General features: G+C 49.9%; 1 protein-coding gene across 2 annotated transcripts in view; it reads left to right on the top strand.

Moving 5' to 3' along the window:
- APPL2 (adaptor protein, phosphotyrosine interacting with PH domain and leucine zipper 2) overlaps positions 1-27,481 on the top strand; it is a 51,090-nt gene that overhangs the window by 14,443 nt on the left and 9,166 nt on the right. For both annotated transcript variants that reach the window (XM_088025311.1, XM_028121593.2), the window contains exons 3-16: positions 4,413-4,472; positions 5,301-5,372; positions 8,092-8,179; positions 11,383-11,424; positions 11,541-11,599; positions 12,340-12,486; positions 16,252-16,334; positions 18,768-18,926; positions 20,308-20,496; positions 21,657-21,699; positions 21,783-21,839; positions 21,936-22,024; positions 26,576-26,734; positions 26,900-26,952. In XM_088025311.1, coding sequence (XP_087881437.1) covers positions 4,413-4,472; positions 5,301-5,372; positions 8,092-8,179; positions 11,383-11,424; positions 11,541-11,599; positions 12,340-12,486; positions 16,252-16,334; positions 18,768-18,926; positions 20,308-20,496; positions 21,657-21,699; positions 21,783-21,839; positions 21,936-22,024; positions 26,576-26,734; positions 26,900-26,952 — 1,300 coding nt within the window. The remainder of the gene's footprint in view (positions 1-4,412; positions 4,473-5,300; positions 5,373-8,091; positions 8,180-11,382; positions 11,425-11,540; positions 11,600-12,339; positions 12,487-16,251; positions 16,335-18,767; positions 18,927-20,307; positions 20,497-21,656; positions 21,700-21,782; positions 21,840-21,935; positions 22,025-26,575; positions 26,735-26,899; positions 26,953-27,481) is intronic.

Here is a 27,481-nt window from a genome sequence, read left to right as displayed (position 1 = left end):
GACTGTTCTCATCCCTCGCTCGACCTCTTCGGGTGGTCTCCCGAGCCTCCTGCCATGACCCCTTCAGTGCTCCTCGACACCACAGCCACTCCTGAGTTTTCCTCTGCTCAAGTCGGATCTTGTCACTCTCCTGCGCACGTGGCTCGGGGCTTCCCTATTGACTCCAGGGTAACGTCCCCGTCCCCAGTGGGCACCCCTCATGGCCTGCCCCCCAGCACAGCGTCCTGCCTTGGTTCCTCATGCTCCTCACTACTCCTGTGCACGGCCCAGCTCGAGGACTCCTCGACCCCGGCTTGGTGGTAAGCACGTGGTGACCGAGACTTTCCACGCCTGGGCTTAAGGCAACGTGGCTGGGATGGAAGCAAAGGCCTACATGGTGACTTTGACCCCAGGGGACTTCCTCTGCCCCTCTCCCAACCTCACCATTGCCATCCACCATGGATGTGCCACCAGCAGGGGCCTCCGGGTGGTTTCGGGTGACAGTGACAGTGGCCGGAGCGCTCTGTGCCACCCCAAGATAAACAGTCCTTTGCTTAAAGCTTGGTTTTTCTTTCAGGTTTGCTGACCACTGGTATTTCTGCCTTGACAGGAGCCGTGGAGGTTCGATGTCATGTAGGAGATGCTGTCAGTAAACACGTCACTGGGTTATCTTTTTTAAGGATTCTTAGCAGGCATTAGATAGCGTAGTGAATAGCCAAAGAGTGGTTCCAGAATGTCACAGAAATCTGACTCGTGTAACTCTATTTAGAGTCTAAATTTTAGGCCACTTCTGTTGCTGAACCACAGCTAGAAAAAAGTGTGGGATTTATGTTCCTACCCATGGGCCTAGCGAGACATGCCCACTGAGTACCAGCCAGATAACAGGTTTGCACTTTAGATTGGAAATAGCATAGTGTTAAAAACGTGGCATTTAGATTTCAAGTCCAGCAGATCTGCATTGGGTCTTTGCCTTGCCGGATATTAGTTGTGATTTTAGAAAGTTATTATCCTTTCTGAGCCTCTGTCTCCTCATTTGGTAATAGACCGTACCTGATAGGTGCACTGTAAGGATTAAATGCGGTAAAATATGAAAAGCACTTAACAACACTGTCGGTACTTAGAAAAGACTTGCTGAATGTTAGCAGCTGTCTGTGTTATTGCTATTGCTAATATTTACTCTGCACCCAAGCTCCAGTTTTGCAAGCCTTGTTGCAGAGATAATTGTGTGGGCTGACCTCACAGGGTGTGGATTAATTGGCTGATGTGGGCAAAGCATTTCATAAAACCTCTGTGTACAATAGATTAAGTGTAAGATTAAAGTTGGTCTAGTTCAAAAGATTGTTCATGGCATGTGCTCTGCACAGAAGTTCACTTTTCAGGGCCGTTGACAGGCTGTTTTGGACCTGTCATTTGTTCCCAGTGAGATCATACTGGCCGAGCAGAATCTTGCAGCCTGGAATCACACACATCTGAAAATACACAGCATTTTCGGTGTTTCGGGGCGAGACCTGGCAGAGTCCAGTTGTACACAGTAGTTGTGGAGAGCAGCAGTTGAATGTTGTGCCCCCTTCTTGGCTTTGTGCAGGCAGCCCGGGAGCACCCCCCACACACACACACCGGTAGGTAGCCTGGGTGCAGTCTGATGCCGGCGGTGCTCTGGCAGGTTTTCCGTTATTCCCTTTGGAGTGTTTGCCACTCAGTGGTAGAGAAGAATCCAAGTAGCCCGTGCTTCTTGCTTAGTTTGAAGGCAGGGAGGGTAGTTATCATATCTTTTGACCAGTCTCTAAAGGATACAGATATGGGGCATTAATATTTTAGATTTAGCTAAAATAAAGAATGACTTAAAAGAGTAGAAAATGGGGGCACCTGGGTGGCGCAGTTGGTTAAGCGTCTGCCTTTGGCTTAGGTCCTGATCCCAGGGTCCTGGGATCGAGACCCACATCAGGCTCCTTGCTCAGCAGGAGCCTGCCTCTCCCTCTGCCTCTGCCTGAGGCTCCCCCTCCTTGTGCTCTCTCTCTCAAATAGATAAAATCTTTTAAAAAAAAATGGAAAATGTTCCTTGAATTTGAAATATTGTGGCCTAATGGAGAGCTTCCTGAGGGTGGGTCTCTAGAGACGTTTAATATCTAAAGCAGGATCAACAATTTACACCCTTGGGCTGGCTTCCTATTTTTGTAAATAATGTTTAAATGAAGGAAGCCACAGTCATTCCTTTCTGTCTTGTTTATGGCTGCTTTCATGTTCCAACAGCAGAGTGTGTAGTTGTGACAGAGACCATCTCCACAAGTAATGTCTATCTGGCCCCTTAGAGGAAAAGTTTGTCAACTTTAGGCTAAGGCATAGGCCGCCTCAGCTCTTAGCAGGACTTGGGATCTTGGAGAGTAGTGTTTAAGTGTGTGGATCTTAGAATGGGACAGAGGTGGGCTCACATCCCAACCCTGCTGCTAAGTAGTTGTGTGACCTTGGGCAAGTGTCTCAACCTTTCTGTGCTACCATTTCTTCATCTGTAAAATTGAGTTAATAATCAGAACCTACCTTACAGGGTTGTCAGAATTAAATGAGGTAACACATGGAATACACTTGGTGTGGCCATCTGCCATGGACTAAATCCTCTCCGTGCTAGCTGCTGTGGTTAGGATGATTCTGTAGGTCTGCAAATCCCAGTCCACATGGTGCTGCCCCCGGGCAGATGCTAAAGTAGCTTTAAGCAAATCCACCCTAAACCCTCCGTTACTAACTCAGAGAAGAGGACCGAGGGATTTTCTGATACAACAGGCTGTCAGCCCAGTGAGTGGGTCAAGACCCTTTCCCGTGCACTTTGACCTTCCAAACAGCTCTGCTGGAGATGATCGGCAGGCCGATTTCTTGGCTGATTGTTTCATGCTGTCCATTCTTGGTATTTTATCATGCCACCCCCCTCATTGTGATGTCACCTTGTAGAGTTAGGAAGTATTTTCCCCTGACCTCTGATTCCAAGTATTATCTTAAACCGGGAATTTAGAGGAGTCTTCTAACCTTGTTTGTGCATTCACTCATCACACATTTGTCGAGAGGCTGCTGTGTGCTGGGAGCTGTTGCACCCCCTCCCTCAGTGCGGGGCCTAGTGCTTGTGCATTTGTTCACCTGCCTTCCTCTTGGCTCCATGGTCGCCAGCTCTGTTTTGTTTTGAAAGGAGTGGCACCCTGGTAGGATGCCAAAGCCAGGAACTTAGATGTGCTTGTTTCAGGGTCAGTTGATGCCTGTTCCTTGGGGCTGATGAAGGAAGTCAGGGAACAGGTTGGCTAGTTTTCAGCAAAGAGGGTTGAAGAAAGTAGGATTAGGATTCTGATGGGTCTTGCAGAAGAAGACCACGAGAAAGAAAACAAGCCCCTGCAGAGCTCAGGCCTTGCCCCTGAAGGGACAGCGGGCCCGAGAGAATTAGAAAGTAAGCGAAGGTCAAGGCCAGCCGGCGCCCTCCCCTCCTTCTCCACAGTCAGACCCTGTGGCCCTGCCCCTCTGTTGGGAGTGAGTCCTGAATCTGAAGAGAAGTTTTCACTGAGCTTTAGAAACGGAAGACACGTGTTCTCGGCAGAGGGCATCGATTGTGGGAGGCTTGTGGTGGAAAACTGCCCCACAGCCAGAGATGAGAGGGATAAACCAGAGAAGAGGAAGATGAACGATGTGGGCCAGTGACAGTGGCCTGAAACAGGCCTCCCAGGGCAGTGCGGCCGTGCTTCTGTGTCCCCATCCAGCAGGACCGACCTAGCCCTCTTGGGTTTGCTGGATCTGATGATGTCACAGTGCCGCAGAAAGTCCTGTTGCCCTTAGTCGAAATGTGGACCGCAGAGGCTTGCGTGCCCTCACTGTGCCCGCACGGCCAGCCTCGTCTCACCTGCACACCTGCACCCCTTGCTCTGGCTATGCTCATCGCTCTTCAGACAGTCGGGGCTGCTTTCCACATGCTGGTCCCTCCTTCCGGAAAGCTGGTTCCCGTGGCTAACTCCTAGTCTGTCTGCAGGGGTCCGCTTAGAACCACTCTTCCTTGGAGACCATCTGCGTCCTCCTGTTAGAGCCTCCTAACACATCCATGCTTTCCTTTGCGGTTCTCATCATGCTTGTAACTGTTTTTTGCTGTCTGCTTCCCAGTAAATCGTGTGAGGACAGGGGCGGCGTCTCTGTTGGATGTTGGGTACAGCATCATCGCTCACTACATTTTTGTACTGACTGACTAGAAGGAGCAGTAATTTGTAAATGATGGGCAGAGAAAAGCAAGCTTTAACCTTTTTAATGTGTTTTGGTCTTGTTTTCCAAATAATTCCTGAGCGAACTATTATTTTACAGACACAACTCATACATTTTTTTAAGGGATTCTCTGAGGTGGCTTTTTTTTTTTTTTTTTTGGTGACTTTACATGTGTTGGACACACCTTACCTGCTTTTCTCTTCTCCCTGCAGAATGAGATGTGCCTGGCCACTCAGCAGCTTTCTAAGCAGCTGCTAGCATATGAAAAACAGGTAACTGGGTATTTATGTGGCATGTGGATGCTATGCTCGGGACTCTCGTAAATGGAGTTCTTTTAAGGAATTCTCCAAGGGGGGGCGCCTGGGTGGCTCAGTCGTTAAGCATCTGCCTTCGGCTCAGGTCATGGTCCCAGGGTCCTGGGATCGAGTCCCGCATCGGGCTCCCTGCTCCGTGGGAAGCCTGCTTCTCCCTCTCCCACTCCCCCTGCTTGTGTTCCCTCTCTCACTGTCTCTCTCTCTGTGTCAAATAAATAAATAAAAATCTTTAAAAAACAAACAAAAAAAGGAATTCTCCAAGGGCATCCTTGAGAGACTTTGATTTCCTTCTTTTTGTTCATGGTCCACTCCTGTTTTTGTTTTTTGGTGTTTTTTTGTTTTTGTTTTGTTTTTGTTTTTGTTTTGTCTTGCCTTTTCCTTTCCCCTGATAAATTCTAACTGGTGATTATCCCAAAGTCTTTATGATGTATTCTAATTAGCCTACAGAAGTCACCCACTGCCTTGAGGGTTCATGATCTGAGGGGCTACAAATGAATCAAATTCCGGGAAATAACCCAGTTCCAGGAAATAAACTCAAAGATGCCATTATGTCCAGACAGAAGAAGGGTGATGGCCAACAAAGGAATAGCTTGGGGGGGGGGGGGGGCGACTGAGTGCATTGCTGGGGAGGAAGTGGCGAGCGCACTCGTTTTCTGCAGATAGACACCGTGACGCGATGTGCGCTCGGGAGCAGAGTGGGAGCTGGTTGGAGGGTGCTGGGATGGGGGTAAGGCAGCACTGACTCTCCAGGCCTTAACACCTGGGTCTTTTATTCTCTGGTCTTAGAATTTTGCTCTTGGCAAAGGCGATGAGGAAGTAATTTCTACACTCCACTATTTTTCCAAAGTGGTAGATGAGGTAAGATCGAAACACGGCAAAATTTTATTTGATTCTTTCTTGAACTTTCTTTCATCTTTGTGTTGGCCCACTTCCCATTGTATGTATCTACTCAAATATTTAAGAAGATATCTCAACTTGTTGCTCTTCCGAGGCTCATTTCACAAGACAGGTTGTATGCGATTATATTTGTTTCTGGTTTGAGGCGAAAGGCTTTGTTATACATGAATAATGGACCAAGAGAAAGATTTCTGAGAATTCATTTTCCCAAGAAGGGTGTATTGGTTTCTCCAGCTGCTTGTAACAAATTACAAGTAGGTGGCTTAAAACGATAGACACTTATTTGTTCCCAGTTCTGGAGGCCAGAAGTATGAAATCAAGTTGTTGGCAAGGCCAGGCTCCCTCCAGAAGCCTGAGGGGGAAGCCTTCTTGGCCTCTGCCGGCTTCTGGTGGCCCTGGGCGTCCCTTGGCGTGGGGCTGCCTCCCTCCAGTCTCTGCCTGTGCCTTCCCACGGCCTCCTCCTCACCCCACTTCACCCCTTCCATCTGTGTCTTCTCTTCTTATAGGGACATTATCATTGGATTAGGGCCTGCCTGGGTAACTCAGGATGATCTCATTCCGAGGTCCTTCATTACATCTGTAGAGACCTTGTTCCTAAATTTCCAGATGTTCTGGATGTACATTTCTTTGGGGGAGGAAGAGGCTAGGCATGACTCCCCCACCACAGGGGGTTTCATACAACTGTTCTTGTAGCTGTCTTGTATAACACATTTGGACCATTTGTGAAACACAGCTATTGTTATAAGAGAGGTACATAAATCCTATTTGTAATAAACACCCCAGCTCAGAGGCTACTGGTGCTGAGCAGAACCCTCTGCAGAATTGGGTCGGTATGAAATGGGTATTTCACCTGTCAAGGAGCTTGCAGTACTTACAGTAGAAAATTATGATAAAGAAGAAGCGAAAAACAACACGCAGGTGCCATTTACCTGTTCAGTCGCTGATGTAAAGGAGATACTGTCTTCAGTTTATAAAATGAGAAACTAACATTCATATAAAATTGTACTGATTGCATTGTCATTCATTCAACAAACCAACCCAGCAAGTTGATATTCATTCAGCAAACACATATTGGCCACCCACTGTGTGGTAGGTGCTGTTCTAGGCACTGGGGATATAACAGAGAACTCGTCATCCAGTTCTTTTTGAGCTTCATCCTTTCTTCCACGACTCTCTCCTCAAAATGAAAGTTTAAAATGGGTGGATATCTTTTCAAGATAGGAAGATCATGAATGGAAAAAAGTAGGAGCAAAAAGTAATTTTTTTGGAAGTGAGGAGATGAATGTTTCCTAATTCACCATGAATAAGGAGCCCAGGGGGAGAAGCAGCGGGCTGCACCCGCTGAACTCAGGTCTTTTCTTGACCAGAGCCAGTTGCTAAGGAAATGTGGTTAGTCCTCAAACCCCCAGAACCTGTATCTCCAGTTTAAGATACTTACTTAACAACGCTACTTTCATGGGCAGGAATGATGATTCTTTTGGTGGGGAGTGAATCATTCCCAAAGGCTGGAAGGCTGGGAATGTGATTTTATAGGTGGTATCATGGCCTCCCGGAAGCTTGGCCCCATCAGGGGTTCTCAAACAAGCCTCTTGGTGTGGAGGCCTGCGCGCGTGAAAGCGAAACTTTGCCGAATGCACACTGCAAAACAGATTGGTGGGTGGTTTCCCTTTGTTCACCAACCAGGAATCCCAGAACATCTTCAGTAATATCTGTGTTTGTTGCTGATGTCTAGATCACCAAACATTTGAAGTTTGGGCAACTTTGTGAGCATAAAAGACTCTATATCCAGCACGGTATAATAGGAAAAGCCTGGAGTTCAGATTCTAGTAGCCCAGGATGAAAAGCCGTTCCACCTCTTTGCTGTTCTGGATTTGGAGAGTTGTTTGCCTACCTGTTACGTGGGTATAATAAGTAAGACCTGACCCTCAGAGTGGGTGAGAACCAAGTGATATAAAGCATGTAACTCTGGCATGCAAAAAGGACTCAAAAATGGTAGTGCTGAGGGGCGATGACTTATTTCTTTTGCACCATTTACAACAGGATTTAGAAAGGCCTTGACAAGGTGGAAGGAGAGAAAGAATCAAAATAAAATTACTTGGTGAGGAGGATCCCATTTGAATACAGTCAGCTTGCTCTCTGAAAGAACAGAGGCCTGGGATCTGAGGTTTCAGTGGGGAGCCTTCTTTCTCCAGAGTAATTCCCAGGCCCACAGCTGCTATGGTTGTCAGGTTAATGGGCTCCCAGCAGGCCAGTCTTTCAAGTGTGACTTTGGCCGTTCTGAGAGGGAGAGAACTTACGGTGGCCTGGTCAAGTGTGACCCGAAGTGAGTGCTCCCAGTGAGCTGTGTTCGTTGCATGCACATGAACGTGACGTTCCCTCCTCCAGCTGGTGTGGCTCAACCTGAGAACACAACCAGGGTTTGCACCGTACATAGACCATAGCCATGGGTTTAGAGACTCCTTTAGCAAACCTAACTGAGGCCAGCTCAGAACCGCGCATTTAGTTTTAAAACCTCTAGGCCTATATCATTTGCAGCTTTATGAAGGGTTGTTTATTTGCTAAGGAAGTGTAACAGAACTCTTAAACCACACAGAAGTGTTCACTGTGATCCTGTGTAGTAGTCAGTGTCGGTTATAGTGGGTATAATTTTTTTTCAGTAAGATTTCTCTCTTTTTTTCAGCTTAATGTTCTCCATACAGAGCTGGCTAAACAGTTGGCAGACACAATGGTTCTACCTATTATACAATTTCGAGAAAAGGATCTCACAGGTAAAGTTACTGAGTTCAGTGCCAATTACCTTGAAAATATCAATTCATTTCATAATTGTTCTGACTGTACTAATTTCTTTAAATATGTGCATCATTGAGAAATGCCCTTCTTTTTCTGAGCACTTCAGTTTAGCTAACTTCCATTGAATCTCCACTGTGTTCTTGGCTCGCCTAAAGGAGGTTACAGGCTAATGAGAAAACTGGCTTGAAAACAGACAGTCATAACATCATGTGTTAAGGGCAACAAGACAGAGAGGTACAAGACAGCACACAGAAAGGTGTGATTACCTTTTTGACGTTAGGGTACCAGGGAGGGCTTCCTGGAGAAGGTGATCTTTGTGCTGGGTTTTGAGAGATGAGTAAGTGTTTACCAAGGAGACAAAGATGGCAAGGTTTATATTACTGGTTCGGAGCATTTGTAAAGGCATGCTGTTTTGGCGGAGCCATGAATGCTTTGGAATGTAAAGTAGGTGCCTTAGAGAGGGACGGAGGGGTGGGGACCATGCTTTACCTGTACTAGACCCTGGGCTGCAGCCATGAACAAGGCAGATGAGCTCCCTGGTCTCCAGGAGCTCACATTTTAGTGGGTGGGCAGATCTGGGACTGGTTCAGAGAGCCTGGTTGCCCTTTTGGACTAATTTTGGTTCTTCAGCCAAAAACCAAAGCAAAATTTTAGAGTAATTTTATATCTCTTGGAAATCAAGATAGTCAAAAAATGAATAAAAAAGAACCAAAATCTTGAAAAAAACATAGTTGATATTATAAAAGGGAACCCAAACTTTCTAGTCTTTTTGTTCTTTATGTCATCGAAAATATTCATTGCTTAGAGATTAAAGAATTGTATTTTCTGGAACACTGATGTAAAAAATTGCTGGCTAAAAAAGTCTAAACTGAGTACTAAGAGATCTGTTCAGGATACTACTTCCTCTTCAGGGGTACCTGGGTGGCTCAGTCAGTTAAGCGTCTGCCTTCGGCTCAGGTCATGATCCCAGGGTCCTGGGATCAAGCCCCTCCTCCAGGCTCCCTGCTCAGCGGGGAGTCAGCTTCTCCCTCTGCCTCTCCCCCCACCCCCACCCCCCTCATGCTTGCTCTCTCACTCTCAAATAAATAAAATCTTAAAAAAGTGTGTGTGTGTGTGTGTGTGTGTGTGTGTATATATATATATGTATATATATAAAACACCTTAAAATGTAAAATTTATTCAGGCAGAAAAGATGCAGTACATCTTAAAGATCATGTTCTTTCCCCTCCTCACTTGGAGATTCCCGGTGATCGTGTCGCCTGAGGCTTTAGGGAGCGGGGTAGACCTGGCATCAACATTTGCCAAGGGCGGTTGAACAGCACTGAAACCTGACAAAGAACAATAAATGAAATGTCAGCTTGTGTAAGGAGAAATCTCGCTTGAGCAGGGTTTTTAGTGGCTTTGAGTGTTGCTCATCTATCATTGCATTGTACATCCTAAACCTACATGAAGTCCTGCACTGATTATCCAATACGAACTGAGAGTCTGGGTGCATTTTTTCATAAAGACTTTCTCTAAATAAAATCATAGAAATGTGTGGAGATATCATTTTAAAAATAAACTCCAAGTCTTTTAGACAGAAAATAATCACCCCTCCCCCGCAAGACCTACATTGTCGGATTTGTGTCTTTCAGCTTTGTGATGGGAGGCAGCCCGGGGCAGAGGGTGCGGGCAGTGGTAACGACCGGGCCTTCGTCAATCCTGAAGGGCTCAAGTGTGGATTAGTAGTATTTGCCCAGGATGGTGATTTTTTTTTTTTTTTTTAAGAGAATAAAACTATGTGGGAGTAGTAAAAAGAAAAGCCTCTTAGGTATCTATGGAAACAGTGCATCAAAGTAACCTCCTCTGACCACACCAACACGCAAGTTTGAAGGGTTTGGCCTGGGTCATACTTGAGTCAGCCTGAGAACCAGGTTAGAATCTGGCCTCCCCTCTGCTGTGATGATTTTTATCTGACATTTCGCTGCCTTTTTCATTTATGCACCAATATAAGTACATATCTGAATGAAGAGAACACAAAAGCTGGTAGGGAAGTTATTTGACCAGGGAAGTGTAAAACCCTGAAAGTGCTCCAACAGGAAGTAAAAGGGAGAGGGGAAGAAAGGGAAAGGCAGGCCCACAGAGGCAGAAAGCGACCGACACCAAAAAGAGTAAGAATAACGGGAAGAGAGATTGAAAAGCTGGAGGCAGTTTTGAGGCAAACTGAAAAAGACATAAAAGGTATGAAAATGCTTTCCTTTCTTTAATGAAGCAAAACTGGATTGTGGTAGAGTAGTAGAAAGTATCGCTTTCTTTTAGATGTCTTTGTGTTTTTTTCTTTTTTAAAAGATTTTATTTATTTATTTGACAGAGACACAGCGAGAGAGGGAACACAAGCAGGGGGAGTGGGAGAGGGAGAAGCAGGCTCCCCACTGAGCAGGGAGCCTGATCCGGGGCTCGATCCAGGACCCTGGGATCATGACCTGAGCTGAAGGCAGATGCTTAACAACTGAGCCACCCAGACGCCCCTGTTTTTAAGTCTTTAACCTTGGACAGCTATCACCCTTGTTGACCTTGTTGTTTTTTTGGTCTTGGACTTTGTTACACCTCACGGTGCGTGAGGGGGTGCGGCATCCACAGGGGGTAATAGTGGTGTTTGTTGGCTTGTCGCAGGTACCATATGCTAGACGGCTTCAGACTTTTTCATTAAAACAAGGATCCCATATTCCTTTGTTAGTGGTGGCTTTGCCAGATGTTAAAATGGCCAGCAACAAGGCACTCTAGGTTCTAGGTGTGGTCCGGGTATGGTGAGGAAAGAGGTATTAAAACACTCTTGGGGGCCAATCTCCAGGTCTCCAGTGTACACTCCAGGGCTCCATGAAGAGTACCTGGCCACCACACATTCCAGCCCACATCCGCCCGAGTGCCCTCTGCTTCATGGACCCCCAAATGCTGTCTATAAGGAGTGGCCTGAAGGGCAGTCAGGGTCCCAAGTTTGGGATGCAGCTGAAGCCATAAACTCCAGTCAGACCAGGATTCCCAACCAGGAGGCCAGAGCCGTGTGAGGGCAGAGGCCCTGAGGAGGTGCTCACAGAGCCTTCCTCCTTCCACACATAGACTTCTTTTCTTGGGGAAGCACAGAGCTCTGGGTTGGCGTATTTTATTTTTCTTTGCTCTAAGATGTTTGTTTTCTCTTGTTCAGAGGTTAGCACTTTAAAGGATCTTTTTGGACTCGCCAGTAATGGTAGGTATCCTCTCCATTCTTGGCGCGTGGGTTTAGTATGCATGTGGCTGGAGATGCTGAATGAATGTTCTTGCCTTTCAACCCATCTGGGAGCTAAAATGCCTCTTTATTTTTAGAGCATGACCTCTCAATGGCAAAATATAGCAGGCTTCCTAAAAAAAAGGAGAATGAGAAGGTAAGAATACCTACCTGACATGCTGTTTTTCACCTCGTTTACTTAAGCTCCTTTTCTGTGCTCCTGCTGTGAATTCGTGGCATTGAGGGTACCTTGATGAATTCTTTTTCTTCTTTCATATACGTAGATTTTTAATTACTTATTCTGAATCTCATAAGTAGACTTCTACCTCCCTATTCTAGCTTTTCAATCTGGTTTATTAAACACCAGCTTGGAACCATTGTATAATTACATTTGCACAATGATTTCAACTCAAGCTTGGTACCTCGTGCTTGTCTGCCTCATACGTATTCAGGTCACTTGAATTTCTTGCCCTGGGTGTTGACTCTGCTTCTTTCACTCATGCTTTTTTGCTACTGTAGATGATATTGACCATTTTAATGCATCTAAATTCCTACTTCTGTTGCATGATTTCCTTGAGCTAAATTATTTCCTTGGAATACAATCTTATGAGTGAACTAAAATGTGGCTTTCAGTGCATGCTACCATGTTGTTCTCCTAAGGGATCTGAGAGTAATTGGCTTCACCCCAGGGCAGCCCCACAAGCACAGAGATGCTAATACTTTGGTATTTTTAATTGGGAGTTTTTAAAACATAAGGTGGAACCTTATCTGAGTTTTATTGTATTGGTTGCAGAAATGGGTCTCGTGAGTAAACCGCACACTGTTGAAGCTTCATGCTCTTACAGAATTGCCACATCCATCAGACAGCCTGACGTTTTCCTTCCGCCTCTCACCCAGGTGAAGACAGATGTCGTGAAAGAGGTGGCGGCCACACGGCGGAAACAGCACCTCTCTTCCCTTCAGTATTACTGCGCCCTCAACGCGCTGCAGTACAGGAAGCGTGTAGCCATGATGGAGCCCATGATAGGCTTTGCCCACGGACAGGTACGCCATGCCCTTCCCCTAAGGGCTAAGACCTGAGCCAGCTGGGGAGAACAGCTTGGCATTCCTGCCGAGCTAGCCTTTAAGAGAAACCAAAGCATCATCAGAGAAAGAAACACGAATGCACCACCTCCCTGGAACCTTCCTTAGATTCAGCACATGGAGAGCTTCCTGGTGGGCTGGCTGATCGTTAGCTGGTCTTGTCAGGCTGTACGTGCAGACAGTGATGGCCTCGGTCCCAAGCCTCCCATGGGGAGGGGCTGGTGCGGCCCTTTGCCTCTGAGCGCAGTGAGAGCCAGGCCTGATCTGATGTTCTGAGAAGCAGCTGACTGCTCAGGTTGGTGGAGCTGGGCCTACAGCTCAGGACCCCTTGCACGGTCCCATGCTGCTCTGGGTGGTGAGGGTCACCCTCAGCTGGGCTGTTCTCCTTGCTGAGGTCATGGCTGGCACCTTGGCATCCAGGGCATGGCAAAACACTGCCATGGTTTGCTCAAGTCTCTGTCCAGGATGTATGTGACTTCTTCCCCCAGTTAATGGTCTCCTGAACATCCATCTGTCAGGATGCTCCAGTGGCAGGGCAGGGCCCTGGCCCAGCAGCAACCAGCCTGGCAGGGACCGGCGTGAGTGTCCCCCCCCCCATCCCTGCTGTGCCCTAGCCCCACTTACACGGACTCTAGCACCTCACCCCGCACTCAGGAAACACACCCAGGAATCTTCTCTCAGCTGACGACAACCTGGGAACAGAAAGGGATGTCAGGAAGCAGAATGTTGAGAAGAAAAGAAGTCAGCAACTTTTTAAAACTCCACATGTGTGAGCATCTATTCTTTTTTAACACATGTTAAAAAATACATATATTTCAAAAAACACAGCGTCAGTAGCATTCGGGCAAGGGGAACAAGGGAGGATCTTTAGGCATTCAAGCTCAGTGATCCGTCTTCTTAATGTGGTTATGACGTTGAATGACGAGGTAACTCGAGTCAGCTGATGCCTTCAGGGGGTGATATTTAAGTAGAGCGCTAGAATCTGTCTGTGTCATCTGCATAAAGCTGGGTTGAACCCACAGCTAGCCCTGTCCAGCTGCGGGCTCCGGTCTGTAGCAGACCCCTGGCAGCGTCCAGCTTCCTCATGGTGGGCACTGATACCCGCCTCTCTCCTCCCTTAGTTACTGCACCTCTGCCTGGCGGAGGGCCTGGCCATGCTGGAGATCGTCGGTCCTGCCTTTGCTCTCGTTATAATAACGCCTCCTGTCCCGTCTGCCCTCCCTGGACTGACAGTCCGGGCCTGTGGAGCAGGACTCCCCGCTCTTTAGAGGCCCGGGGTCAGAGGGGAGCCTGGACTGAGCCTCAGAAAGATGAGCAGCTGTAGGCTGAGCAGTTAGTGGTTGGGGCACCCAGTTAGTTAGGGAGGGGCCTCACAGGTCTAATGGATGGGCTTGTTCCTGGCTGCTTCCACTCTGTTCCACCTGAAGTACCACACCGGCTTCTCTTGGCCTGCGCTTTCTAAGTGGAGGCCGCCCCAGGGAGAGGGGGCCCAGCTGCAGGAGCAGCCCCCGCACTCCCGGGCCTGGCGACACGGAGAAGAGCCGCACACTGTCATGTCATCGTTGGGTGGCCGAAGCAGCATTTTCGAGGACTGAGGATGGCATGTTTTACTTTTCATGTGGAAAGTACCCAGATTTCAAGACACAAGACCAAATAGTCCCTCCCCCTGTAGACTTCAAATCCTGCCAAGAACTATAGCTCCTTCACTTACACCAGTTGTTGTCTAAACCCATGAATCTTTTGGATGATTCCAAAGCATTCGCTCTCCGTCTGCCTCATCAGCCCTTTTAAATCAGTGTTGACTAAGCGTCTACCTTTGTTAGCCGATGGCCGTCTGACCACTGTACTTCCTGCGGCTCACGAAGGCGTGAGAATCTGGGTCTTTGGATGATGTGGCCCTGAATCAGGCTTCTCGGCACCACCCACTTAAGTGCAAGCTGCTTGACTTCATTTCTGCCTCCCCTGGCCGTTGCTAAACAGGCCCTTGCACTGAAATCACGATTCCGTCGTCATGCCTGAAACAGAGATTTTGCAAGCTGTGTACAGGTTTATGAGATCACAGAAATCAAGTCCAGGGTAGTATTCACAGGGTAGATCTGATGAAAGGTGGCTGGAGAAGACAGGGTCTCATCCCTCCCTTCCATTCCTTCAGATCAGTGAGGGATTGCAGGAGCCCCCACCCCCCACCCCCAGGAACTTGCAGAATAGCAGGGGAGCTGAGACGTGGAATTCGGAGTATAAATTCCAAGGAGTTCAGGGAGGGGAAGGAGAGGAAGGCCACTGGGAGGCTGTGTCCTTAGAAATGCAGAAGGCTCCCTGAACAGACTTTGATATTTGAGGTTTCAGAGATTCAGAATGGCATTTACTGTTTTGAGCTCTGTATGATTAAAAGATCATGGGACCAGAGCAGCTCCCTGCATGATTACCTTGCATTAGGAGAATCGTGATCATCCTCTGTTTTTATCCTGTGGAAACTAAGGGCATGGGAGTGCATATTTCCCCAGGATGTGAGCATGACAACATGTGCCAGCCTCATTGGGGTGCGCCGTCGAGTTCTGTGCCCACTGCACAGGGCAGGGGCCGCTTCCAGATCAGACACATGAGCTGGCATAGAGGGTGAGAAAATACCCACGTCCAAAGCGGAGCATTTTCCCTTTTCTCATGGCTAGGGTTTGCAACTCTTATTAGCTCTCTGTGATCAGGCATGTAAGATGGAGCAGTTCACACCCAGTATTCAGATTTTTTAAAGCCTTGCCATGGAAAGAAATGGAGACTTGAGCTTTGGGGCCAGGTGGTTACAGATGTCAGTAATACACAGAGGTGGCCACTCTTCCCCTTACCCCTGCCCTTCAGGGTTTGTGAGGCAACCCAGACTTCCTGGGAAGTGAATACCCCAGAGTCACAGGAAGTAAGGACTTCCTTCTATCCCTTCCCCAAAAGCCAGCAATTGAAGTTTTATTTTCAAAGGAGACAGAGCCCTCTTAGGGCCACCCTCCCCTGGGCGGAGGGAGCCCACATCCCAGAACGTTGGAGGCCGGAAGGGAGCTCACCAGTCTGAGCACCTTTTCAGGCCCAGAGCTCTGCTGCCTCCACACCCACATTCCCCTCTGGGTTGACATCAGGGTTGGAAGAGCCCCGTAAGGGTCTTTAGCCCAGTTTCCCCTGGGTAGTGTTCCAGCCGTATCCTCTGTCCAGCTCGTGTTCCGAGCCACGCACGGCTGGCTGACGGGGGTCACCGCGGCCTTTGGGGTTTGCGCCTCCTCCTCGTCTGGTTCTGGCCAGCGTTGTGCAGGTCAGGTGTCACACACCGATGGAGCCCCTATAGACGCAAAGGTGGAGACCTACTCCTTGCCCCTCAGAAGCTTTCTATCTAGAATTCACAGAGGAAAAGAGCTGATGACGAGACTATCAGAGATAATTGTCAGTAACTACCGACGCACCTGGTCTGGTATGTGCCAAGCAGTGAACTCACATTATCCCTGATGTTTCCATCCGGCCTGTCAGTAGGAGAGCTCCGTCCCAGCGCCCCCATTCTGCAGCGCACTGGGGGCTCTGGGAGGAACTCGCTGGTGTGGGGGGCTCCGCAGGGGCGCACGGAGCGCTGTGAGCACGCGGCGGGGCCGGCCAGCCAGGGTCGCCACTCCCGCACTGTCAGTCCCGCGCTGGATGTGCTCACTGATGACCTTTCCAAGATGACCTTCAGAACATCACCATTCTGTCTTTCAGATTAACTTTTTTAAGAAGGGAGCAGAGATGTTTTCCCAAAATATGAACAGCTTTTTATCCTCAGTTGCGGACATGGTCCAAAGGTAAGGCTGCACTCCACTCTGGGTCCTGGGGGCCTTTGCCTTTCCTGCTGAATCCACCCCTCTGGGGGGGGGGGCGGCCACAGAGCCCCACCACCATGGGAACTCTGGACATTGGGCCCCTTCTTAGCTGCCGGTATTCAGGAATACTGAGGCTGGAAAGTAATGTCTTCTGGCAACCCCCCTCCCCCAGCCCAGAGGCATGCCCACCACATGAACGGATTACATAGCTTAAAGAAAATATAAAGTGTCTGCAGGGGGACTGTCCCATCAAGTCACAGTTGCTGTGCTGAGGGAGGGCCTCCCTCAGCACTTCTGTGTGCTGACAGCCGGCCTTCACATGCTCCAGCCTGTGAGCCCGGCGTAGGCTCGCTGTGGATTTAGAAGTGGCCTCGCTTCCCCTTTGGAGCCAAGGGGTTCGCAGCCAGAAGTGGTGTGAGTCTTTAGGAAATTGGCTGTCACATCCATTTACAATAGATAACGAGGCTTTACGCCTTTTTTGAATTAAATTAACAAATCGCACTTCAGCCTTGAAAATGCTTATTTTTTAAAAAAATACACCATCCGTTCTTCAGGCTGTCCTGCCATGTTTAGTTGATGCTCGGACACCCTTTGCCTCCACTGCCAGTGTCCATGACAGTGAGCCCAAGGAGGCTTGTTTCATTCACACCACAGATGTGGCTCTGGGAGTACTCCGTGGTTTCTGGAGTGTTGGAGAGAGTAGTTGAGAAGCAGATATACAAAATGGAAGTAGGAGTGTAGGATTTTATTTTGTGTGGAAAAACGGAGGAAGGTTGTTCCTTTGAGAATGTTGCATTTCAAAATACCTTTTAAAAAAAAAGGATTTATGATTTATTTATTTATTTACTTATTTTAGAGTGAGCGAGTAAGTGCAGGGAGGGGGCAGAGGGAGAGAGTAACGTGAGCAGGCTCCGCACAGAGCACAGAGCCTGACACGGGGCTCAATCTCACAACCCTGAGATCGTGGCCTAAGCCGAAACAAAGAGTCGGACGCTTAACTGACTGCACTACCCAGGCGCCCGTGCATTTCAAAATACCTGGAGGCCAGTAGTGGACTCTGTTGAGGCAGAAGTGTACCTCAGATGCTGAAAATAAAAAATGAATCCCAAGAAAATCCAGAGCTGAGCATTCGTAGGAGCGCGCGGGAGGGCTGTGGTTCTGAAGGCATCTGCGCCTTCCTGGAAGTCACAGCTGCTCGTGCCCGGCCGCAGCCGCCCTGGTGGGGCTGGTCTAGGAGGAGGCTGGAGAGCACTCTGAAATCCCATTGCAGTGTCCTGCCATTTCATCTGGTTGTTAGCCGCTGGGGATGTTAGAAGAAAGGAAGGCAAGGCGCCCACTGTCACTCTTCACCTCTCACCGCCTCTGTCTTACCCTGCGTTAGCTCCCAGAATCCCCTGGCTTTCTGTGTTCTGGGAGAATCTTCTGTGCGTCAAAGGTTTTTCCTGCACTAGATTTTGTTATTAACGGATGGTGGGACATTTGCGCTCGTGTTTGAGATGCTGTATCTCTCTGCAGATCTCAGAGCCTCTGTCTACAGCTCAAGCTTCCAGGTGTTCCACACCTCAGCACACACGCACGCACATGAGCCAGAGCCTGGCATTGGCCCTCTTACCCTTGGTGCGCAGTGTGGGCAGCCCTTGGCCGGTGGGCCCCTGCGGTCTCGGGCAGTGGTAGGGCTGCCATGAATGGAAGAGCATTGCCTTTGTCTTGTCACCACACCTTGGTCCCACCTCCTGGTCACTTTCCTGTCTCCAGTGTCCCTTCCCACCTTAGGGGAGCTGGGGCAGGGGCAGGGAGGTGGCAGGAATGACTGCTGTCTCCTTCCTTTCTAGCTCTTCCTCAGGTAGCCTGCCCTGCAGCCCTGAGGATAGGCTCCTCAAAGCTTTTTTCCTAAAATTTGCATCAACATGGGCCGCCTGGTGGCTCAGTCAGTTAAGACTCCCAACTCTTGACTCTGGCCCCGGTGGTGATTTCAGGGTGGTGCAGCCAAGCCCCACATCAGGCTCCACGCACCCCCCCTTTGCATGCACGGTCGCTCGCTCTCTCTTCCTCTCTCCCTCCCTCCCTCCTCCCTCCTCCCTCCTCCCCCCCTCTCTAAAATGGATGAATGAGTCTTTTCAAAAAAATTGCCTCAACAGTTCTAAGCCTGGATCCCACTTTGTTGGCAGAGAATTTGGAGAAATTGTTCTGCTGGGTTCCGGCATTGTCCAGTGGTGTTCCTTCTGTTTTAAAGGAGCACTCCTATGAACGCTTTTAGCAGCGCAGACTTGAGCCCCACGACCCCCAGCTTCTGGGCCCTGAGCTCCCCCTCGCGTGGCAGGAAGCCGTGGGGACAGCTCCGGCATCTGCTGCTCAGCGGTGCTGGGTCGGCCGGCGGCGGGGGGGAGCCGCTGACCCAACACCTTCTGTCTTAAGCATTCAAGTGGAACTAGAAGCTGAAGCCGAGAAGATGCAGGTGTCCCAGCAAGAATTGGTCTCTGTTGATGAGTCTGTTTACACCCCGGACTCTGACGTGGCTGCACCACAGATCAACAGGAACCTCATCCAGAAGGCTGGTTACCTTAATCTTAGAAGGTGAGAATGCTGTTGCTTGCCTCTCTTTATGAAATCTGTTTTCCCTCAGGTGGTTACAGCGCATCCATTCCGGGGAGGTTGGGGAAGAATTCCCACCATAGGAGCCTCCCACCGGCCATATGGGAAGCCTCCGGGGCTCAGGGCCCAAGTCACTGAGGGTTGGGCTCGAACCAGTCTTTAAGAACCCAGTACTTGGACTCCAAGGGGTGGACCACCCCTGTCCCTCGTTACCGTGGCCATACGCAAATAGCCTGCTCTTAACCGTCGTCATCCTGGACCGTAGGGAGTTTCTGTCCCATCCCGCCCTTGGTCCAGGCCCCTGACAGGTGCCTGAGGCCTGCCGCTGAGGCCCGGGTCTGAGGGCCAGCAAGCCTCAGGGTCATCCAGGTTCTCACACACACCGAATCACAATGTAACACTCGGGGCTATTTGACTTGAAGGGAGGACAATCCGGCTTCCTTGTGTCCGAGAGCAGATGGAGGCTGTTCGGTGGGGTGAAGACTCTGACTTGGGTCCAGGCACACCTCCTGGCGGGGTTTCACGCATGAGGCTGAGCTGATAATCACACCTACTAAATAAAGTTGTTACAAGGACTGAAGGAGGTCATTTCAGATATTAGCTATTCCCAGTTTGGGGAAATAACTGTAATTATTGAGGCAGGAAGCCTAGTGCCCTGCACATAGTTGCTACTCGATAAACACTGAATCAAGTAAATGTACCTGATAGTTCACAAATGGAGGATCTACAGGGAGGACTCACCAGCTGTTTTCTTACCAAGGTGGAGCTCCTCGAAGCTCAGCTCGTTGAGATCACAAGTTAAATATCTCCGTCAGTTTGTATGGATGGAAATCCCTACAGGGTTGGTGTTATTTGCCAGTTACTGGATATTCCTCTTGTAAGCAGCCCACAAAACATCCAGTTGGAGCAAAACTCAATGTTGTAAATGCCCGCAGGATTTTGGGTGCTGTGAGCCGAGGGGACCCTGGTGACTTTCCCTGGACTCAGAGCAGTTCAGCTCCACGTCTTAGAGGAATGACCATCTAGGTTTTCAGTTCCTAATGGGGAAGGACTAATTCCGTTTCCAGATCCTGGGAGAAGCCAGTGTCTAGCTGCCGTGGAGGACGGGGAGGTGGGGGGGGACATGCTGCCTGCACACCGGAGCTGGCCCTGGGCTGCCACCTCCTAACTTCCAGGTCACTCCAGCTAAATTGTGCCTCTTCTGATCCTCTGCATTTGGATTCCTTCTAAAGTAGCTTTGCTTTAATGTAAAGAAACACTATTTCTAAAATGCCACCAATACTGGTCAAGAGGCAGCCAGACCTTGAAGTGCTGCGTGGGCTTCCTCGTACTGGTAGGCGTTCTAAAACCACAATTCTTACAGTAAAACAGGGCTGGTCACCACCACCTGGGAGAGGCTTTATTTCTTCACGCAAGGCGGGAACCTCATGTGTCAGCCACGGGGCGCCGTGGCCGGAGGCCTGATCCAGGACCTGGACAACTGCTCGGTGATGGCGGTGGATTGTGAAGACCGACGATACTGCTTCCAGATCACCACGCCCAACGGGAAATCGTAGGCCACACGGGGTTTATTTGGGAGGAGAGCAAGTCTAGTGACTCCACCCCTGCCAAGGGCCTCCTAGCTCAGCCCTCTGCACTGGCCTCTGTGGGAGAGGCCCCGCTCCAGGTCCTGCTGACCTTTGGGGAGGACATTTTTATGTACTCTTTAAGCACTCACACAGGACCCTTGTGGGATCCACTCTGCCTTATTTAAGGAGCCTCAGTCCTGGTTTGTCCGCGGCTTTGGCGGGGACATGGCCTTCATGTGGGAGGCAGCCATAGGAGGAGCTGTTTGTCAGGAGAAGGTGGTGGCTGTTCCTGCCTGCTCTGCAGAAGCCTTGTGTTTGTACGGGGGCGGGGCGGGGGGAGAGCCCCCAGACCTGCCTGTGCAGAGCTCTCTGCTCCAGCTGAAACCTGAGACGGACAGTGTACTCGGCCCTGTGCTGTCCCCGAAGACCCCCATGTGCTTCAGGGGCCCAGAAGAGGTCACTTAGGGTCATTCACAGGGACCACTCGCCCTTCAGTTGTGGCTGCTTGCATTTACTTCTGTGTGGGGTTCTGAGCTGAGCTCCTGTGTCGACAGGAGCGTGTTTGGGCAAGTTGGTACAGTGTGGACTGTCTGCTTGGTTGGCAGAGCAGTTTCAGACCTCATCCTTCCTCCTGGGTGACAGGAGCGGACTGGGATCCCAGCCCTGGTTATGTAACTCCTTGGTCTTCCAAGATGTAAAACAGGAGAAGAGCCATGCTCCCCCTTCCCGCCGCTGTGGGGTCCCTGGAAAGGGTGAGGCCCTCCCCAGAGGTAGGGCAGTGTTATTTGCATCTGATTCCCCCTCTCCCCTCCGTGGGAAGGTGTGCGGGGTCTGCTGACTCCTCTGGGCTGGACTCCTGGTGGCCCCAGTCACCCGAGAGGCCAACAGGATGTCCTCAGCCTCAAGCTAGTAGATCTGAGCCCAGCTGCTCACTTTACAGATGAGAAAGCGCAGGCCCAGGGGAAGGAAGTATCTGTCCAGGATCACACAGTGAATGAGCAGTGAGCCGGAATCCCATTTTCTTTCCTTCCTGTCATCCTGCCTTCCCGGCCCTTCCCTTTGGGACCCAGCTGAGTTCAGTGCATGTGGAATAAACCTCAGTCAGAGGTATGGGAAGCACTGACTTGGATACACTTTATTTCAGGGGAATAATCCTCCAGGCAGAAAGCAGAAAGGAAAATGAAGAGGTAAAGGTTTTGTTCTTTCACTTTTGTCCTAGTCTAGCGGGTGACTGGGAGCCAGCAGATTTGTTAATGTCCTCTCTCCACAGTGGATAAGTGCCATAAACAACATCTCCAGACAGATCTACCTGACTGACAACCCAGAGGTAACTCACCCTGCCTTCCCAGCATCCCCCACCCTTGCTCAGTCTGAAGGGTGAGCTCCCTCCTGGGACTGAGCCTGTCCTCCCGTGCATTTGTAGGCGGTCGCCATCAAGTTGAATCAGACGGCTCTCCAAGCAGTGACTCCTATTACAAGTTTTGGAAAAAAGCAAGAAAGCTCATGCCCCAGGTAACTAAAAGACAGTGGAAAAGTGGCTTTGTGTGTACTTAGAGGAGTTAGGAATTTGACGGAAGTTATTTCGTCCTCACACACCACCTCGGGGTGGAGTTCAGACTGTCAGGAGAGGTGGGGTATTCGCCCACAGTCACCCCACCTGTGAGGGGCAGAGCCGGGAGCCACGGCTGCGTGACCCTGGTGCCGTCCTTCCCTTTCCTGCTGGACCACACGCCCTCAGCCCGAGCAGACAGGCCTGGCGTCAAGGGTCTCCTGGTCAGGGCCTCTCACATTTTCTGTCAGCATGAACAAAATTCTGGAGCCAAAACAACTTTTTTCAAATAAGAAACAAAATCACCTTTTCTGCATCTGTGTTACTGCCCAGGCCTTACCTGCATGGGTACAGATACTTTGGCGTGTGTGTTAATTTTTCCTTTTTCACATATATTTTTCATATTTTAACATTTCTCATATTTGTTCCTTTTAGTAACTATACATACTCTTCTGTGACTTATTATTAGCTGTTGAACATTTAGGTGGCCTCCCTTTCCTTTGTTCGCTATTATCACATATAGTGAACATTTTCACGCATTTAGCTTCGCTCTCGTTTTGAACACAGCTTTAGGGTCTATTCTGAGAATCTCACCTTTTGTCTTAGTGGGAGTTTCCATTTGGTTAACTAACAGAGCGCCGTATTATTGGTCACGCCAGAGTTAGTTATGACTGTGTGTGGTATCCATGTTTCAGTGGCATGGTAGAAAAACCCCATTAAATAAATGTTTCACAGATACTATCTCTTGAGTCCAGACAGATGTCATCAGAAAGCTAAGAGTTCAGTTCCCGGGGTCTTGATGCTGTGCGGCGGGGCGCCAGCCCTGGGTGTGCGGGAAGGAGCAGTAGAAGAGAAGGTCAGAAAGTGGCCGTGAGTCCAATGTGAATGGATTGGGGGCCCTGCTTAGGTGCTCTGGGCCGTGGAGCAGAACTGCAGGCTGAGGGGGGTGGCCCGCCACAGCCGGTGTAGAAAGGACACACACACTGGATCTGGGGCGTGGTGGGGCGGTGGACAGGGCAGGGACGCCCGACAGGCTGCTGCTGGAGTAGCTAAGACAGAACAGGAGAAGCTGAGCTCAGGTAAAAAAAATGGGCAAGAGGCAACAGGTGACTCTTGAGTGGTGCGTTTCACAGTTTACACGGGCAGCATGTTCATGAAGGGCAGCGCTATGGAGGGCGCTTCGAGTGGAAGTGGGAATAGAGATCGGGCCAGTGGGCTAGGCCGCGAGCCTCGTTGGTGAAGGCGCCGGCCTCCTCTCCGTACAGCTGCGAGCTGGGCACACTGGAGAACGCTGGCCTTAGAATTCCGAGACCTTCCAATGGCTCTGCCTTCAACACAGCCAGCTGGCCTGGCGTGGCTCATCTCTCTGGGCCTCTGTCTCCTTGACTTTGTGACACAAGAAGATGCAAAACTAGGTGACCTCCCCGGTCCCTTTGCAGTTCTAACACTGTCTAGGGTGCCCATGTGTTGTGTAACTAGTGTTAGTAATTAAAGGTATGGCTGGTTTTCTAAAAAAACAATTTGTAGCTCAGATTTAATTACTCAGTTACTGATTTTTCTCCCTGTTATAGAATAAGTAAGTCACACAGAAGAATCCTGAAACAAGAAAGACCTCTAGCCAGGCAGGTGAATCAACACAGAGACTGGAAGGGTGAAGGATGTGGCTGCCAGACGGCCCAGAGCTGTGGAGCCTGGGTGGGTGGAGGGGGTGCTCCTGTCTCTCTCAGGGTCAGCTCATTAAGAATAAAGAAATGTTTTGATGACAGAGGAAAGAAGCAGAGAAACTGTTCATGGGAACAAACTGCCACTCACTTCTAAGCAAATCTCACGGGTGGCCCTCCCCCTGCAGGTAGTGTACCTCCAGTGCTCATTCACTGGTCCAGCTGTTCAGGTATCTGTGTGTGTGGAGTATCTGCTCTGTGCCCCAGGCACTGGGCGAGGTGGTAAAGCTAAGTCTTGTCGGTAAATACCAGCAGGAGGTAAATAAATACTCAGTTAAAATGGAGAAAAGCACTCTGGTGTTAAAGACAAAGGTGCTGCCATGGAGAGGCCTGCCCATGGAGATAATACTTAGACTGAGAAGTGAACGATCAGAAGCAGGCACTCATGCAAAAAGCCAGATTCATGCACTCCTGGTAGCAGTTCCGGAGACTAGAGGGCAGGCGAGAGCTTAGTGTGTTTGAAGAACTGAAAGGGGGCCAGTTAACTACAGTGTGGGCCCAGGGGGGTCACGGAGCAGGGTGAGGTTGGGGAGGGAGGGAGGCAGAACAGATTATGAAGGAAGTCATGGTCAGGGACCTGGGGAGTTGTCGAAGGGTGCAGGGAGCTAGATGTGTGCATGTTGGAGAGAGATGATCCACTTTACATGATCGAAGGGCAGCTCTGGCTACAGTGGAGGACACAGAACACAGAGCTGGGCAGTAGATACCGAGTCGGGGGCCTGGGGCAGCAGTCCAGGTGACGATGAGGGAGTCTTAAACCAGGATCGCAGCAGAGACGGAACGTAGATGGCTCAGGGACTTGTTTTGGAGGCAGAATCTATTGGACTTATGGTGTAGTGAGATGTGAGTGGAAGGAAAGGGACAAATCAAATGACGAGCACAGTCTGGGGTGAGCACCTGGGCAGATGGTGGCACATTCAGAGATGAAAAGGAGTTGGTAGTGGGTATCAAGAGTTGGTTCACATCTGGACAGAAGATTGAGGGGCCCGTGACACATCCCAGGAAGTGTCAAGTGATCAACGGATGATACACGTCTGGAGCACAGAGGAAATCCCAGGGCTGAGTATATGAATCGGGAGCTCATGGGCACAGGCACGGCAGTGGCAGGGGTCATCGAGGGAGTGAGTGTAGAAGGAGAAGACAGGAGCCTCAGACAAAATCCTGAAGAACTCCAACATTTGTCATAGAAGGGAAGGAACCTACAAAAGCCACCAAGAAACATCAAGGAAAGTGGTGTCAGTAGGAACCAAGAAAGAAGAGTTTTAAGGAGGAGGGCTCAACTCCGTGAGCTGGTATGACATGCAGGTGTTTGAAGTAGGACAACGCTCACAAAGCGCGTGTCCATCAGAGTTGGTGACGTGGAGGTCACAGGTGATGCTCCATCCTGTCACTCCTGTGTTGAGAGTCTTCTGTGGCTCCCGATGCTGTAGCCTCAAGTGCAGACCTCACCTGATGGGGTCACTGTGTTCTCTCCCCGTAGACTCTTTGGGGAGCCAGAATCGAGGACGCCCTTTTCAGAATCGAGGACGCCCTTTTCTCCCTTTAAGCTTCTGCTCCTACCTTCCTCCAGTGCTCACCAGGTACAGGCTCCTGGCCCTCCCTCAGAGACTGGATGGGCGAGCAGATGGGACTCTGCCCTTCTGGACTGAGGCAGTGTGACGTCGGCAAGAGCACTGAGCTGGCAGCGAGGAGACCGCCGCCGGCAGCCTGGCTCGCGCACCTGGTCGCCGAGAGCCCTCGGGATTACTCCGTTTCCCTAGAGACCGCACTTTCCTTTTCCGGTAACGATGGAGGTGAAACAGTGGTCTCTCCTTGCAGTGTCTACACGCCCATGTTGTACCTCTAGCCACTTCCGGTTCAGTGTGCTCACCTGTCAGCAAGTCGTTTCATACAGAAGATTCAGTTATTGACAGACTCGAGAAAAATGAACAGAGATATCGAAAGCCTTCCCCAAATAGTGTAAGAAATCAAAATACTGTGACATTCTTTGTCCCTCAAAGGAGCTTACCCTGGAGCTGGGGAGAAAAGATCATAAAGACGTGAAAAGTTAAACGACAACAGCCTGACACAGAGAGAGAGGAAACATGGTGGCACGTGACTAATCGCCGTGCTGACGGTCCGCTTCTGCCCTGCCGGCCGCGTGAGCCGCGTGCACGCGCACAGAGCAGAGCTCAGGGGCACACAGACGTGCAAGACTGTCCCAGAGACTCACGGGGGCGCGGGGCTGGCTTGAAAGGCTTGGTGGAGGAACAGGAATTTGAGCTGGTGTTGGAAGTGGGCGGGGGGGGGGGGGGGATTGGGATGGAGAAGGAAACAAGGGAAAGCATGGGATGTGAGGGGGTAGCTCCAAGGGAGGGTGCATTACGGGAGGCGGGGAGGGAGGCTCTCAGGAGAAAGTAAAGCCAGGTTGTGAATGCTAGGCCAAGATGTATTCCCTCGTTCAGTTAACATTTTTGAGTGCCTTCTGTGTACCAAGTAATCAATAGGATTTAGCTATAGCCCCTGCTCTCAAAAACCCGTCTCACGGGAAGACCTAGATCAGCAGATAACATGCTACGTAATAGAACATAATGCAGAATGCTGTGCAGCAGAGCTAACTGGGGGGGAGGGGGGCCCTGAAGGAGTTTAACCAAGGACATGAATGACGTTCTGTGAAAGTTTATTTGTAGAACGATTCGAAGGACTGACTGACATCTTTGCCCTTGTCCATCAGTATTCAACACGTGTTCATTTGATGGTAAAGGCCCAAGGTTAAAGGGGATTTGATTTTCCTCTCCCTTTTTTATACTCCAGCCAGAACCTGAGAAATTTAGAGCTGGAGAATGACAAGATTGTTCCCAAAGCAGCGGCCCGTGTCCCTGACGCTGATGAGCTCATCGCACCCGGAACACCTATCCAGTTCGATATCGTCCTTCCTGCCACAGAATTCCTGGACCAGAACAGAGGGAGCAGGTGCGGGCTAAGGGAGGCTGTCTCTGGGAGAAATGAAAGTAAACCTGGGGTCTCTTGTGTCGGCGCCCACCTGCCAGGACTGTTGCTGTTCTGACTTCTAGTTCAAGAGTTAGTGTCCCTTTAGCCAAAAAGGTCTTGACTGTTGGACTCTGGCCATTCCCCTAGGCGCATCAACCCTTTTGGTGAGACTGAGGATGAGACCTTTCCAGAAGCAGAAGGTGAGTGGCTGGTTTGGTGCGCTTACTCTTTCCCCTCACAGAATGACGAGAGATCATTGAAATGAGACGTGAAGTCACGGTCCAGAGAGCCAGGACTTGGGATTGTGAAGCAAAAATTATGACGCACAGGTTGGCTGTTCTCTGGGAACTCACTAGGGCATGTGCAGTTAAGGCAGGTCTTGGCTAAACACTGACGGGAAGGAGACTTTCTCCAAGCACTGCACGGTTGGCCTCATCCACACCCTTTAGTAGCTCCTGCGCAGAAAGCTGCCGAGCCTAAGTCAGGTATCAGATTACTCCAGATCAGATGTAAGGAGGATGAAATGGCCACAACAAAATGCAATCGGGGGGAGTCATAAATAGGCTATTTCATTTGAGCCAAAGACACACATCACAACTCATTCTTGAATTTGAAGAGGACAAGGGTAAATGGGATTTAATTTGGTGAAGTTCAGGTGTTTGCTGCGTGGCGTGCATGCTTACAGCGGAGCTGACGTGACCTGGTGCCCCAGACAGCAGCACCTGCGCT

This window comes from Eumetopias jubatus, unplaced genomic scaffold, assembly GCF_037043125.1.
Source record: "Eumetopias jubatus isolate StellerSeaLion01/CBP00866 unplaced genomic scaffold, mEumJub1_p1.0 scaffold_8, whole genome shotgun sequence".
NCBI classification, from domain to species: Eukaryota; Metazoa; Chordata; class Mammalia; order Carnivora; family Otariidae; genus Eumetopias; species Eumetopias jubatus.
The sequence above is the reverse complement of the archived record's forward strand: the minus strand, read 5'-3'. Positions and strand labels throughout refer to the sequence as shown.